The following is a 16,181-nucleotide window of genomic DNA, read 5'->3' on the forward strand; positions in this document are numbered from 1 at the left end:
AAGCCCTGCACTCCTCCCTGCTAAGGCTCTGCTGGTTGAAACAGATTTTTTGCTGCTGTCATGTCAGCTTCTTCCTGGTCTTTCAGGAATCCCCAGGGGAATGCAGCTTCTTTCAGTCTTTCAAGGCTCCGCCTTGGCAGGTGGCTGGACTGGGCCAGCTCTTCCCACTAAGCTGCCCTGGGTTCAAGTTGTGTTGTGAGGGCAGTTCCCCAGTCTCACCCCTGGGTGCGTGCTGGGGCCAGCATTGCACATTCATATATATCATATATGTCTACAAATACCTGAAGGGAGGGTGCAGGCAGAGCCAGGCTCTTCTCAGCGGTGCTCAGTGCAAGGACAAGAAGCCATAGGCTCAAACTGGAACACAGAGGTGACCCCTGGCCATCAGGCAGCAGTTCTTGTACTCATTGCCCCAAGTCTGTGTCCTTTAGTTCAGGACAGGCATTTAGTCCATCCCTACTGAGCTCTCACCATTCCCACCTGACTGCCAACCTGCTATAAAAGCAACCAGAGTATCAAGTTGCCCAAGTTATACACAGAAGAGCAACACAGCTGGTGAAGGGTCTGGAAGACAAGGCACTTGAGTGGCTGAGCAAATTGCTCAACTGTTGTTGAATCTGGACAAGATCCCATCACTCCCTCTAAATTCCTGAAAGGACATTGCAGTGTGGAGGATGTCAGTCTCTTTTCACAGGTGACAAGTGAAAGGATGTGAGGCAATGGCCTCAAGTTGTGCCAGGGAGCGGATAGACTGGATATCAGGAAGAATTTCTACACAGAGAACTGAAAAAGGCTGCCAAGGGAAGTGGTATCCCTGGAGGTATTAAGAGACGTATGGATGAAGCCCTTAGGGACATAGTTTGATGATGGGACTAAGTAAGTCAAGGTGACAATTGCACTTGATGATCACGAAGGTTCTTTCATCCTAGATCATTCTATGATTCAAAAGATCTGCAACCAACTCACAGACACCACAATTACACCTCCTGCAGCCTCATCACCATGCTGAGGGTTGCTCAGGATACCTGTCCTGTCCCAGGGCTAGAGAGCAGCTACTGCTGCTGTCACAAGAAACTAAGCGAGGACAACTGAATGTATCCCACACTGCCACTGCAAGGAGGCTGGTTGGGCTGCTTGGCCCAGATCCAACAGCATGTTCTCAGAGGCAACCAGTCCTACCTCTTGCTCTAAATCCCACATCAAAGCCCTGTGACTGGGAGCAGCTGCCACAGTGTGAGCACCATTCACAAGCCGACAGGCATTTCTTTTATGGGTTGTTGGTTTCTGGCAGTGGATGGCCACAATGGCCACATTGTTCCTTTCCGTTTATTGATGTTTAATGTCTCCAATGCTGTGATTTTGCTGGGCATGAGTTGAGTGTGGTAATAAGAAGTTAACGATCCATATAAAGGGAAGGGGAAATGACTCACTCCCGTGAACTCCAGGCTAAAAAGTAGAACAGACGAAGCCAAATAGTTTGGTAAATCTCATTATTTTAGTCCATTTTCATTACGTTGACCTGAGACAACAAAGATGGTGGCCCTACAACTACCCCTGACCATCCCAGTATGCACGTCCCCTCCATGGCACATCTCCCAGCCCTGAGCTGGTAGCTGGTACACCTTGGTTTGCTCTGCCACCTGCCATTGTGCTTTCTGTGGCCAGCTCATGTGGGTGGGGGACAAGCTGAAGTGCTGTGCAAACTGAGGGAATGAGAGATGCTGCAAGCAGGATCAGCACAGAACACTCTTGTTGGTCTTGGACGTAAACCAGTGCCACCCAGCACTACCCAAGGACATGCCCTGCATGGTGTATCCCTGCTTGTGACTGAAACGCCCCAGGGCTGCCCACTGCTCTTGAAAACCTCCTGCGGGCCACGACCAGTCACAGAGCTATACCTGGTCAGAGGCTCTGGCCACATCTGTGGCTCTCAAAGCTGCCTTTGCCTGCCACTGAGAAGGAGGGAGGGAAGAGCAGGAAGGAGGGGAGGGAAAGAGGAAGAGAGAGAGGGAGGGAAGGAGACTGTATTCGGCGGCTGCCTCCAGAGAGACCAACCATCAATGCGGGAGAGCTTCACAATGTCCTCAGCAACTTCCAGGACCTCGTTACCCAGCGGCCTGGCCGTCTTTACAACTTTTCCAGATGTTCTCTTCATCCCCGAAATGGTGAGTGCCAGCTTTTCCCTGGGAAGGGCAGATGCTGCTCACGGGTCCCCCAGCACTCTTAGTGCTGTGGGTGTCCAAGGGATGACTCTCAGCAGACAGCATGTGGTCCAGGGGCCCAGACAGGTCCCTGAGCTGCAAGCATCTGGGGGCAGCCCCCAGCTCTCCCTTAAAGAAAGTCACAAGCCCAAACTGGGGGCTCTGTAACTCCCTTCAGTCTGGGGGGGTGGTGGGGTGGTTGTGGCACCTTTAAAAACCTTCTGTAATTTGTTGTTTAACAGATTTGCAGGGCTTGCTGGTGGTTTTAAGGCAGATAGTCAAATTGAGCCAACTGGTAGGTGATTTTTAGCAAGATGCATACAAAGGATAAAATGCTTTCTTAAAGCAGGGAAATAACTGCATCAGCAAAAAGCTTCAGCTGCTGAAGCTACAGTTTTTCTGGGCTGGAGGTGAAGCACTGGAGTTGGGCATGGGGCTGAGTGAAGGGTGAGTGAGCACCTTGCTCCTTCTTATATTCTTACCAAATGGAAGAAGATCAGTATATTAAAGGATTTGGCATAGGCAATTAAATGCTGTTGCTGTGAGCACTGACTGAAAGTTTCAAGGAGAAACCTTTTCCTGTGTCCTCTGCTGATGAAATTTGCTCTTCTCACATCAGTTCAAGAGGCTTTCTCCTATGCCTGAGCACCTTCATCCAGCACTGAGTGGTTTGGCTGCATACTGTAGGACAGAGCTCATATGACTTCATACCTAAGTTCAATTTTGCCATCTAGAACCAAAGTCTACCCAGTTCACATGCCTGGGATTTAGAGAACTGATTTTCTCGTAGGGATAGCAGGCAAGCAAAAAGGAATTGGGTTAAAGCAGGGTGTGGGGGGAAGCATTTTGAATGTCTCTACAGCTGCTGCGAAAGGTTCTGCCCGCAGCTCAGATGACTACATCTGGGTGTTGAACTCTCATTTGCATTCTGTGAGGTTGAGTTTAATTCTTAGCATCTATTTTACTTGAAGAGTTTTCTGCATATCTGGACAAAATCTTTCACTTGGGTCTACATGTAGAAGCTGAAGCAAACTGAAAACAGATTTGCTTGTATTTTGAAAGGCTACTTAAAGTTAAGTTCTTCTCAGACTGCAGTCATCAATGTGCTGTGAATTTTTGCTGAAAGCCTCTTGACCCAGTCCTGATTTTTACGAGTCAACTGAACAGCAACACAATAAAATCAAAAAGTCAGCAATCAAATCATGTCAAACATTTACCCGAGTGAGTAATCACATCCCAGAGAAAGGAGGAATGGGAAACCACGAGAAATGAGAAGTCACCAGTGAATTTTCCTCTACAAAGCTGGGGTGACATGATTGATGCAGTGCTTTCTGAGTGCCATAAATCACAAACTTCTTTTTGACATGCAGAAGTACCCCCAAGGAAATAGAAATGCTATGATTGGGAGGAGTTGACACTTGGAGGCTGCCAAAGGCTTGAGGAGGGTATGCCAGAGATCAGAACAATCTTAGCTCTGAAGGTTAGCCAGGAAAATCAAGAGCAACTGATGTTCAGGCATAAGCATGCATGGCAGCACTGCTTATATAGAATCATTTAGTTTGGAAAAGACTCATCCCATGCTACCATCAACCCAACTCTACCAATTCCACCCCTGAATCGCATTTGTAAGCGTCATGTGCCCTCACCATAGGCACTCAGCTTAAAGGTGATGACCACCTCATCACAAGGGGATCATGAGGCCACAGGTCTGTGCTGCTTGCGTCAGCGGGCAGGGCTTGTCTCCATTCCTTTCAGGAATCTACCACTCTGGGTGTGAAACAGATGTGCCCTAAAATAAATCTCTGTTTTCAAAACCAGCCTTTGCTAATAGCCTGAAGCAGGCTGTTGAGCACATCGAGGTGGGGAGGGGGGCAATGAACAGTGAACCCCAGAGGTGATGGTGCCATGAGGCTTTTGGGGGCCCAGATTAGAGGCAGATGTTCCCAACTATGTACTCATATTCAAGTAGGTGCTGGGAAGAACTCAAAGACCTTGCCAGACTATTGCCACGTACAGTGCTATTGCCAGAAGCTGTATGGCTTTTTGCTTAGCTCTGGAGAAGGCAAGGTATTCCACACTCACTTTTCTCTCGCTTTTGTTTGCAGATATTTGGGGGCCTTGTCTGGATCCTCATTGCCTCCTCGAAGAATCTAGACAGTTCACTACAGGGCTGGGTGATGTTTGTCTCTGTGTTCTGCTTTGTCTTGACTGCTGTACTCCTGTTCCTCTACACGTGTGGGGTGCATGGGGACAGCAGCTCCTGGGTCACTTTGGTAAGTGCATGTAGCAAACCTCAGGACCTGTTTGTTTTTATCATTGGTAATGATTGTCCCCTTTTTTTCCTACTGCACTCTGAATCACAGCCTGGGATTTGCTCATGTGGGTTCCTTTTTCCTTTCTCCTCTGCAGCGGGCTCCCTTCTTGGGAATAACTGCATGTAATCTTTATTTTCTTAGGATGTCATCTGCCAGGAGACAGCAGCTCTGTTCTACTTCAGTGCTTCTGTGTTGGAAGCCATTGCTACCTCTGTACAGTCTAAGCCTCAGGTAATTGATCAGGCTCTGATCAGTTACCGGGAGAATATTTCTGCCTCGGTGAGTGCCGTGGGTGGCCCCAAGGACAAATCTCGACTCACATAAACTTTTTGGAGGAGGGAGGAGGAAATCAGACCAGTTCTATTATGCACGAGTGTCTTGAAATGTGCAAAAAGTCAACAGAAATATAATCCATTACGATGTATTTGCACAGATCAGGAACTCATGCCATACAATAAAAAATAACTGCCTGATTTTTTTTTCTATTGTAGGTATTTGCATTCGTAGCTACTCTGTTGTATGTGATCCATATTATATACTCTCTCCGCCGATGGAAATCATCCTAATGATCTGTCCTTGCACGTTCAATCTTGTGGTCACCCTACAAACACAGAAGTTATCCGATAACCACAGTTTCCAGGCTGGGATTAGGGCTTGGTTTTTAATGTATATACCATAAACAAGCAGCTTTTTATGGGGAACCATGGCAACGAAGACCAAGAGCCTGTCAGAGAAACCTGTCTGCTGACACAATCTATTTTTCTTCAGTCTCCTGGTTGGATTCAGCTTGATGCTGGTAACCAAGGCCTCAGCAGAAAACCCACCTTAAATTAGAACAATACAGTTGGATTTAAAATGTCAAAATCTCCCTGAATCCTTATGTACACCTATGCCTCCACAGTCTTAACTGCTGTTAGAGGAAAGCCTGAACAATGGTGCTACGCAGCGTGAGAATGAAACCTGGTCATTTTGGTTGACATGCATCTGTGTAAACCTCTTTGCCTTCCTCATTTGCTGTGCCAAAAGAATTTTCCATGCCATTTTTGAAAATGCCATTTGTGACCTGTGAGGAGTAAAGGCAATATTTAATTTGCCTCAGGTGCAATGAGCTCCCAACAACACCTGAAAGGTACTGCTGAATTACGAGGCTCAACTATAACCCCAGGAATTACTCTGCCACGAATCCATGAAACACAACTAAGAAAACATACTATAGATACTACAGCAGAATTATATGGATAATTAGAATAACATCTCAGATAAGCAGATGTAATTAGCTCTTGTCTTCAGCACATGACTGTTCTCAAATATACTGGCACTATGTCACTAATAAAGATGGATTTCCTATGATTCTGCAACCAATGGCCATTGTCGCTAACTTCCTCTTACAGTTGATGCATACAATAGCAGGGCAATGCCCAAGAATGAGGCACAAATCCAGGCATGAATAAGAGAATCCTACAATAACATGGGTTGGACCTCAAAGACCACCTAGTTCCACCCCTCCGTTGTGGGCAGGGCTGCCCCTCCAGCTCAGGCTGCCCAGGGCCCCATCCAACCTGGCCTCCAGCACCTCCAGGGATGGTGCACCCATGGCTTCTATGCACAGCAGCCCCAGTGCTTCACTGCCTTGTTAGTGAAGAATTTCTTCCTCATGTCTAACAAATCTCCCCTCTTTTAGTTTAACCATTACCTCTTGTCCAATTGCTACAGGCACAAGCTAGTGTCAGCAGTGATGTTCATCTGATCACATAATTTACTCCAGAGTATTATGTCAAGTGAGTTCTTTTAAATGGGGGAATTAGGCCCAAAAAAGGGTGTTTTCACATGTTACAGAGAAACCTAAAATGCAGTGGTAGCAAATTAGTCCTTCAGTCTGAATCTCATGAATAATAACAAGGTCTGCAGAAAGGAAGGGAAGCAGAACTGGACATAGAAACACCTCTGTTGTCTCATGTCTTGAGGGGACTTTTGAGGGTTGAAACTTTTCAACTGTGGTATGGAGAAAACACTGGATTCATTTTTTTGTCCTTGCTGAAAACCAGCCTGACCTGTTTTTTCATGTTAGTAACAAAAATGAGCTGATTGCAACAGAAGTAGGAAAAGAAATCCTTTTTCAGAGCAGGGAGGCAACTCAGGAGCTGTGTATGAAGGCACTACTCAATTCAAGGCACCAGCTGAAACTTGTTTCAGTATCACATCCTCATGGGAGGGTGCTGATGTCCCGCTTTGCACTGTTCTGAATGTAGCACAGAAACATCTTTCTGTCTGGGGGCACTGAAAGAAGCAAATACTTGGGGGTCACACTCTGCAGCTTGGAACACAATGCCTGTGTCACATTCCCATCCAGGTGTGGCCAACACCATAGCTCCAAGTGCTCCCTTATGTCTCCCTCACTTCTGCATCCCTGTGCACTACAACCATCCCATTTGCAGCCAGTGTGTCTTGTCACTTAGCCCTGTCCCCTCCCCACCTCACTCTGCTTTACTGTTCTTTTCCCTGCAACACGCCAGTTTGCACCAGTCTGTGCTGGTTCATTTGTCCATGCCCTTCCTTTGAGCCTGCCTGTGGGTGCAGGCTTGGGATTGGGAAACCTGGGCAAGCCTCTGCCTAGGACCACCATGGGGTCAAGAGCATCCATACAAACATCTTACGAAGCAGCACTTCACAGCACTTCAAAAGCACAGGGCTTTGAAACCCCCCATGTGGCCCCAAATTTAACCCCATGCAGCCAACCAGCTTGCAGGCAAATGAGTGTTCCTACACCAGGAACAGTTGGGTGAGAGAGGGAGATGCAGCAGAGCTGCAGGTGAGTTGCAGCAACAGGCATATTCCATAGAAAGAAAAACAGAAAAAAGCACTCTAAGATCTCCACTGCCTGTCACACCCAGCCCTTCCATCCTCTCTGTACAGTATGAGGTCTGTCATGCCCTCTAAGCTGGGCAGCTCACAACAAAGTTCACCCAAAGCTTCACCAGGCTGCTTGGACCACATCCATTTGGGATCTGGATGTCTCTATAGACAAAGATAAATTCCTAAAAAGCAAAAGTCAGGTATTTCTGGATCCTTAGCACCTGATCTCTAACATTCTCTCCATCTGCAGAATTCTCTTGAAGATGTAAGTCAATAAGAGCCCATATAAAAGTCATAAACCAGACTTTTTGGGGAGCACTTAAAATCCAGTTTCCTCAGCAAAACAAGGGTCTGCAAGCATGCACACTAGAGATCAGGCAACTATACTGTAGTTAAAAAACAAACCAGCCACTTGAAGGTATGTAAAACTTCAGGTCTTTTGATGTAAATAAGATTACAGATGTACATCATTCATTAACTATGTCCAGATTGTTATCTTGGTTGTTCTTGCTAAATTGAAGAATGCCTCAACTGTAATGTTAGTGGTTACCCAAATATTTGCATACAGGTATCTAAATTACCTTGCCTCCAGGGATGCACTGAGTTAGAAGCACTTACATTTTCTCCCAAATTGCAGAATTTGCTTTGTCTGAAAGCAAAGAACAGAGAATTACAACTAGCACCATGAAAAAGTGCAGGAGGGCCTGCTGTTTCTCATTTTACAGCAAGCTTTGCAGTGAGTGATGAGTAAATTGTATGCTGGGTAAAAACACCTATACAATCATCTGTATTAAGATGAATAATCTTGGAAAATGAAAAATCCACAAAAGCTAACTTCTGTAAAAGTATCAAGGTTTCACATGGGTCTGGAGTAGAGCCTGATTTGTGTCTGCTCTGTCTGCTTCTCTCCCTCCTTAGCCAAACTTTTGGACCATTCCCCACTTCTGATCATCACATGGATGCCATGAGCCCCACTCTGCTCTGTCTCTCATAATTAATTAAGCATCAAAACCCCATTAACTCTGAAGACAGCAATGAAAAATCACTGCTTCGGATGCATGGCAGAGCTCAACCACGAGTGGCTATCCTGTGGGCTCAAGAAGGGCCTTAAAACCTCCTCCAGCAGTTGAGTGACAGATCTCCCAACAACTGAGCTGATCTAGCTTCTAGCACCTACCTCTGCATACTTCAGTTGGAGATCCACCACATGAAGGGGTTTACTCCTTCTCTGAGAATAAGCTTGTACACATCACAAACTCTCTTTTTCCTTTAATCTCAACAGCTGTAACACTTTCTAAGCCCTGGACAGAGTCCAAGATACTGCTATTCTCAGTACCAAATTGGCAGTGATGAAAGCCAAGTCCTATCCCAGCACATATGCAAAGGAAAGTTCTGTAAGAAAGATGCGATTGCAGGTTTTGGGATTGTGCTTCCAACACCAGCTAAAATAGGAGATTGAGAGATTACTGTCCTCAGATATTTGGGCTCTGCTTCAATTGGGGAACTCCCCCACTTTCACAACTGTTCGCACAGATTCAGCTGTTGCCCTTCATCACTTTGCCTATCTCCTATGAGCTACAAATCTTCTACCATCTTGATTTCAGTTGCCCCACTACTCTGAAACCTGTAGAGTGAGATGGAGAATAGATACACTGACTCTCACTACTGCTGCTTTCTTCAAGGTCTCCCAGACATTGGCATTTTGCAAAAAAGATGCCAACTCCTCCACCAAATTCATTCTGAGGATTCTTTATTGCTTCCACAATCTTGTATTTTCAGTAGTTTCCCAAGAGTTTGTGAAGGACACACAGGACGTGTTGTTTACACATCTGCAGGAATCAAGTAAATGCATGCTTGAAGTCAATGTCATGGCTGCCTTCTTCTGTATGTTTCTAGCTGAACAGTGATCAGAAGAGTTGCGGGAAAGCAAACTGTTACTGAATGGTAACGGGAGCAGCAACATGACGGTATGAAATCTACTGTAGCCATCTTCTGAAACGTAAGCCTGCCCATTTGGCTGGGCTTTCACAGCTGCATCTCTGAGCAGAAGAGATATAGGTACTGATTTTATTTATTTATTTTTTTACCATACTGTCCGCCTAACATTCGCCCAGGGTGATTTCTTCATTCCCTGAGCTTCTTTCACCTCACACCACTCCAGTTTAGTGTCTGGAACCTCATCCTCAGGCTCAGGATCCTCACGGACAGTCCCCTCGGGCAGTGCCACGACGATGGGCAGTGGGCCTTGCTCCTCCCGGAACTCCACCACGTAGAGGTTTTTCTGGTTTGCTAACTGCTGGTGAGTCTCCTGGGGGCAGAGAGAGAGCAGGAAAAAGACAAAACTATTTTTAAAAGTCTCAGGCTAATTAATATTACAAGAAAGGCTGTTTTGTTTCCTGCTTCTGGCCGATCCCAGTTTAAATCATCCCTAAGAAAACATTAACTTCAGGAGCAATGATGCATGATGTTGGTTTACTTGAGATCAAATATATACACAGTGTATGGGGTAGGAAAAATGTTTACCAACAAACATTTTCAACACTGCATAAACTGAAAGACTCGTCAGGAGGATCCTTATGGATTTCAAATAAGCTAACAATAAGCAGCAGGGATTTAGGTAATTAGCACATTACCATGCTGTTCTAGAAGAAATTGATTCTGGAAAAGGTCTGGCCAGAAAAAGTGCATCTTGCTAATAAGGATGCACACCGACATATTAGTAACATGCATTAATGCAGAATATAACATTTTTAATCACAGACTACTACAATATCAATCCCATCCTGCCCCCTGATTTAATTAATTGAACCACAAGGAATGTAATCTACCTGTTGTGTCAATCCTTTAAAGAGAGCTCTGGTAATATTAATCAAGTTTTTAGATCCAGTAACCTTGGCATACATGTCTTTAATGCCAATTAGTTTGCAGATGGTAATAATAGCTCGGTGGCAATGAAGACCATACCCTGTAAAGAAAAAAAGAAAGTATAAATTAGCATTACATGATTACTTGTAAGCATATAATAACTTAGCTAAGGAAAAATAGAACCAAGACCTCCTCTTATCTGTGTCTATTACCTATTAAGTTACAACGTACTAGTATCTTAAAAACGGTAAAACCAGTCTGGGAAAGCCATTCTTCCCAATTTTTGCAGGCGTGTTAACAAAGATCACATTCTTTTTGTAATAAATACACTCCATTTACCAATATACAAAGCTGAATGAAAACATTACCACCTTTAAACTCAAACTATAAAACCGTTCCTGGGTTTTGTATTTTTTTGTTTGTTTTTTAACATCACAGGTTTAAGTAGCATTCTACTTTCCTAGAAGTGCCATTAACATATTAATAAGTCTTCTACAGACAACTTCCTCACCACTCCCGAGAACATTCAGCAAACAAAAGGTAATCTTTTTCTCCCACTCAGGAAATGAATGACTCTCCAGTACTTCCCCAAATTAAAAAAAAAAGAAAGAAAGATTAGCAGAAAAGCAAGATCACTTAAGGTTACTTAAAAGAGTATTAAAATGAAGTGATTGCATGGGGAGATGCCTAAACAGAACCACACCACACCTTCTAAAAAACAATACCTACAATAGTTTCAAAACCGCTTCCTTTGCGATTTGAACAACTGCTGGTGACAGCTTTGGTAAATCCTAATGATGGTAAGTCTGACTTTAAGTCTTAGATCATCTATACAACATAGGGATTTGGACTCGTTTCCTACTGTGAAGTTACAGCTGAAAACAACCAGTATGCTTCAAACACTGCTGCGTCCTGGGCTTGCTGCCTACACGTACAGAAGCAGCAAGGTCAGCATCTCCCACCTCTGTCCAACCCAGCATAGGTAGAGAAACTGGGAAGGTAAAGGGAAGTCCAAGAGGGCAGTAATGCTCCAGCAGGAAAATGTGGCTTAAACACAGACTCCACTTCCTTTCCCTTGGCCCAAAAAGTGGCATGAATTTATCGAGGTTAAAGAACAAACGAGCACTATGGCTCTCATTTGCTTTCTTCTTCTTGAGGGCAATTAAGATCACTGAAAGAACACATGTGCACGAGTGCAACCCACAGGTCAAACCTAGGTGAGTGGGAGGGAGAGACAAACAAATTCCAGAGTCCACAAAAACAGAAGTTTGCTCCATCTCCAGTTGAGAGCGTTATATTATCTCAAAGGTATAATTACAGTGTATTAGCATTAATTACAAACGGTTTCTTACATTTGCCAGATTTTAATGAATGACTTACTTTTTGAGGCATCCAATTTTGTTCTCTTGTTCCCCAAGAGACTTGTTTCATGTGACCTAGCTCTATTAATCTTCACAAATTGGTTTCTGATAGTTCTAATGTATTTTATTTAAAAGCTGGAAGGCCAGTTTATCGATTAATCCTCTCTACAGAACAGTTTTGCTGCTGGAGTAAATGAGGGAAAAAAACCCAAACCCTATTCTAATGGCACATGTTTTACAACACAAATATTTCCTTCTTTTTCTAACCTGTAATTGGAAAATAAACTATAACTGCTCAAAGTCATTTGTTCTGCCTTTCAAAAAAAATACTGCTTTCCATGCTACAATAAAAGTCAAAATGTAGACACATGTGAATGATTTCTGGAAAGCTGTTTGTCAAACTTTCATTTTCAGCAACTGAAAGCATTTTATTTCTAGTGTTTTGCGTCACTGCTTCTCTCCTACACCAATTCAATCCGGTTTCTGCACATTGTTAATGCACGAAACTCAGAAGCCAGGAAATTACTCCATCAGTCACTGAACAAAACACAAAAGCAAAAGATTCCACTTGCAAACTCTAGCTGTGGAGTAAAGCTGTGCTCAGACATTTTCTAAACTTGCCTGTGGCACTCCAACTGCATTACTGCAGTTTAATTCTGGAGGGTTTATGTAAGAGGTTAAGGTAATTTAAAACATAACTAATCTTCTCATACTGAATTTTGATAAAAAGGTAATCAAGAAAAGCATTTAAAATGTAGTCCTCCTAACTAATACAAGCTGTGATGGGCAACCTACATTAGCTTTTCTGGGCAGCTGCCAACAAGAGTTTGGAAAGAAAACCTATTCCAGTCCACACTAAGACACGATGCTGAGTTAAGCTCACATTCAGATATTCATACTACCTAACTCTTGAAACTTGGATTTCTACCTGTTTAATATGTAACCCTGATTATCTGATAGATGTTTTCTACATTTTGCAGGGATTAAGAACAAAGAAAAGGACATTTAATTATAGTGATGACTTTTTTTTTTTTTTAATTATTTTTTCCATAAAACATTAAGCTTTGTTGTGGTCATTGACTGAGTCCTATGTGCAGGAATTTGGAACATACTGAATTTGTCAGCTGAAATTATGCAAAGTGGGAGGCTTCACCATATATAACCATATAATTGTACTGTCATCAGCAAGCAGAAGGAATCTTATAGAAGATGGTCTACTGTGAAAACTATGAATAACTGTGTACTTTTCATGCATATTAATTACAGCTATGGGGTATCAGTGCTGGGCTTAACAGCCACATAAGCACATTGATCAACTGAGAGAACTAGAACTGTTCAGACTGGAGAAAAGAAGCCTCATGGAATCTGCAGGATTCATCACTGCAGCCTTCCAGTACATAAAAGGGTCTTCAAAAAGACTGGGAGAGTCTTTATCAGGGCAAGCAGAGATAGGACAAGGGGGAACAGTTTAAAAGAGAGCAGGCTTATATTAGACATTAAGGAGAAATTCTTTATTACAAGGGTGGTGAGGCTCTGGCACAGGCTGCCCAATGAAACTGTGGATACCCCATTCTGGAAGCATTCAAGGCCAGGTTGGATGGAGCTCTGGCTCCACCTAAAGACAAGCACAAAATAAATTTGCTGCCACCAATGATGAGGAGTAGCACTGATGTGGCCTCATCTTGAATACTGCAAAGCTGGTAAAAGAGTTGGAATGCATCTGCTGTGAAGAGTGGCTGAGGTCACTGTGTCCCTTGGCCTCCTTTTCTCCAACCTCATTGCTCTCCACAGCTTCCTGAGGAGGGAAAGTGCAGAAGGAGATGATCTCTTCTCCCTGGTATCCAGTGATAGGAAACATGGGGATGGTTGAAAGTTGTGTCAGAAGGAGTTCAGACAGGACATTAGGAAAAACTTCTTCATTGTCAAGGTAGTCAACACTGGAACAAGCCTCCTAGAGAGGTGGTTTATGCCCAATACCTGTCAGTATTCAAGAAGCATTCGGATATTGCCCTCAATAATATGCTTTAACTTTTGGTTAGCCCTGAAGTGGTACTTTGTAAGTACCTTCCAACTGGAATTAAATTATTCTATTCTGAAGTACTGCTACCTGCAGGTTGAGAGAGGTGAGGTCACGCTTGGAGTAAGCACATTGTATTCTGGGCTCCCTGATATGAAAAGCTACTTGAGAAAGTCCAACATAGGGCCATCAACATGCTTCAGTCCCTTCAGTATCTCTTCTATGAGATGTTGAGAGAGCTAGGGCTGCGCAGCCTGAAGAAGAGGGCGTATGGGAAGATCTTAGCAATGTACATAAACACATGAAGGGGGAATACAAAGAAGATGGAGCTGGGCTCTTGGCAGAGGTACTCAGTGGCAGAACAAGAAGCAGTGAGCACACACTGAAACTGTGAGACCTACACTGTATCCAGATGTGGAGTCCTCAGAGACATGGACCTACTGGAGCACGGTCAGAGGAGGGCCACAATAATAATCCAAGAAACGGAACATCTCCCTGTAAGAACAGGCTGAGAGAGCTGGGGCTGTTCAGCTTGGAGAAGAGAAGGCTCCAGGGATACCTGAGAGCAGTGGCCTTCCAATATGTAAAGGAAGCAATAAGAAAGAAGGGGACAGACTCTTTAGCAGGGTCTGTTGTTTAAAGGACACGGAGAAATGGTTTCAAACTAAAAGGAGAGAGATTCAGATTGAATACGAGGAAAAACAGTTCTTTATATGATGAGTAGTGAGGTACTGGAACAGGTTGCCCAGAGAGGTGGTAGAATCCCTGTCCTTGGAGACACTCAAGGTCAGCTGGACAAAACTATGTGCAACATGATCTAGCTGTAGGTGTCACTGTTCACTGCAAGCAAGTTGGACTAGGTGACCTTCAAAAGGGCCCTTCCAACTCAATCAATTCTATGATTCTATCAATGGAAAAGCCTCACTGAACAGGCGAGCTACAGAAAGACGCCTCCTAGAAAAAACAGAAAGCAGCGAAAAGGCACTGTGCTTCTCAGAAGTACTAATAAAATGGAAATAAAAGAGGACAACAGTCTGATTATGTAATATTAATTAGAAGGTAGCACTAGTAGAATGTTCTTGTTTCTGAGGCTCAGGAGTACCACACTAGATGAGACTGGAAGGTATGTCTTATTCTGTGTATCACTGAAAGAAAATAACAGCATCTAATGAGATTCTTTCTTTCCACTGACAGCACTATTTTAAGTGCATAGTTAAATGCGTAGCTCAGTTGTGTTACTCCTGCTCCTGGCATGTTTTTCCCTCATGATATTAAAGACTAAATTGCAGTGTAGTTTTTAGATTAGTCTAGTTTAGATAGCAAGTAAGTCTTTACTTCAAAGTGGCTACCCTAAAAAAAAATTACAGGCCAAGTTACTCAATTTTCAACCGTGACTGCTTTTTAAATGCAGAACTGCAGATAAGAATACATCCGACTCTGTTCTTGTTGACTTGTAAAGATTTTTCTAAACCTGTGCTAAATTTTACTGCCATACTGAACAAAAAACCCCTCATCTCAGAATCAAAATGTCATCTAATAAAAATTGTTGAAAATTCACAGAAATTTTAGATGTTTTTGAAATACATTAGTAACTCTGAACATCAATGATCTTCTCATATTACTAACATGACAGTGCAGAAGAATACTAGATACACATGAAAAAAATCCAGGAGTATATCAAAAACGTCACTGTTTCAGCTTATTAAAAGGCTACAGAAATTAATGAATTAAAGTAGGTGAACACAGTAACAGTTCTCTCACTGGAAATCTACCCTGTTTCTCATAAATGAGTTAATCATTACATTTTCTTGCAGTTTAGGTCTTATCATAACGAATCTGAAGTGAATTACAACTAGTCATGTAGACTTGCTTCCTGTTTGTATATTAATATTAGAGCGTCAATAAAGAGTACTCAGTAGCAAACCCATTTGCTATGAAATAGCAGCTTTATCCATCTTGAAAGCAAAGTTAAGCTGAACAAGTAGAATCAAACCTTTTTCTAGTACTTGATCTAGCACCTGGAAATTCTGCCTGTGGCAGGGAGGCTGGAACTTGATGATCCTTGAGGTCCCTTCCAACCCAAACTATTCTATGATTCTACGTCCAATATTCATACAAAGAAATGACCTCATATCACCATTAATGACTTCAAAACAGGAAGAATCTAGAAGGTAAAACAGGTCACACTGAAAATTGCAGTGTATTGGAAATACAAGGTTGCTCTGGATATATCCCCCGGATATATCATTTTCAACAGCTGGTAAAACATACACTGTAACAGCTCTGGAGAGGAGGAGGAAAGGGATGGCAGAAAATCAGTAATGTCTCCTCAAAAAGTCAGCATTCAGGTGGAAGCCACCAGTGACAGCAGACAGAGATGATGCATGGTAAGCTGTGCATCTCTTTTGGCTAAAGCTGTGAGGAGAATGCATCTCTCAACTTTCAGTCTATAATACAGCAAAACTTCTCCAAATAAAAATCTGTACTGTTGCAGTCATGGTTCTAATTTTTTTTGCTTGTTTGTTTGGAGTATGAGCGACAGCAAAGACAGAAACCTGTGAGCACGTAC

General features: G+C 43.3%; 2 protein-coding genes across 2 annotated transcripts in view; one reads left to right on the forward strand and one right to left on the reverse strand.

Annotated features, from left to right (window-relative positions):
* The first annotated feature begins 1,713 nt into the window (after nucleotides 1-1,713).
* On the forward strand, nucleotides 1,714-5,874 carry LOC100539082 (myelin and lymphocyte protein-like). Its single transcript, XM_003203780.5, has 4 exons — nucleotides 1,714-2,165; nucleotides 4,307-4,474; nucleotides 4,658-4,795; nucleotides 5,008-5,874. The coding sequence occupies exons 1-4, from the start codon at nucleotides 1,719-1,721 to the stop codon at nucleotides 5,080-5,082; spliced, it is 828 nt and encodes a 275-aa protein (XP_003203828.3). The 5' UTR covers nucleotides 1,714-1,718; the 3' UTR covers nucleotides 5,083-5,874.
* A 3,228-nt stretch (nucleotides 5,875-9,102) lies between these two features.
* Nucleotides 9,103-16,181, reverse strand: part of MRPS5 (mitochondrial ribosomal protein S5) — a 44,555-nt gene continuing 37,476 nt past the window's right edge. Inside the window, exons 10-11 of the mRNA XM_085219070.1 lie at nucleotides 10,198-10,334; nucleotides 9,103-9,677 (exon numbers count right to left, since the gene is read on the reverse strand). Coding sequence (XP_085075196.1) covers nucleotides 9,453-9,677; nucleotides 10,198-10,334 — 362 coding nt within the window. The 3' untranslated portion in view covers nucleotides 9,103-9,452. The remainder of the gene's footprint in view (nucleotides 9,678-10,197; nucleotides 10,335-16,181) is intronic.

Source organism: Meleagris gallopavo, chromosome 2 (assembly GCF_905368555.1).
Source record: "Meleagris gallopavo chromosome 2, MGAL_WU_HG_1.1, whole genome shotgun sequence".
In the NCBI taxonomy this organism is placed as follows: domain Eukaryota; kingdom Metazoa; phylum Chordata; class Aves; order Galliformes; family Phasianidae; genus Meleagris; species Meleagris gallopavo.

Excerpts from the sequence above, each read along its gene's own strand:
- LOC100539082 (XM_003203780.5), top strand. The coding sequence starts at position 1,719 with ATGCTGCAAGCAGGATCAGCACAGAACACTCTTGTTGGTCTTGGACGT. Across the intron at positions 2,166-4,306 it reads TTCTCTTCATCCCCGAAATG|ATATTTGGGGGCCTTGTCTG; the intron begins GTGAGTGCCAGC and ends TTTTGTTTGCAG. Across the intron at positions 4,475-4,657 it reads GCAGCTCCTGGGTCACTTTG|GATGTCATCTGCCAGGAGAC; the intron begins GTAAGTGCATGT and ends TTATTTTCTTAG.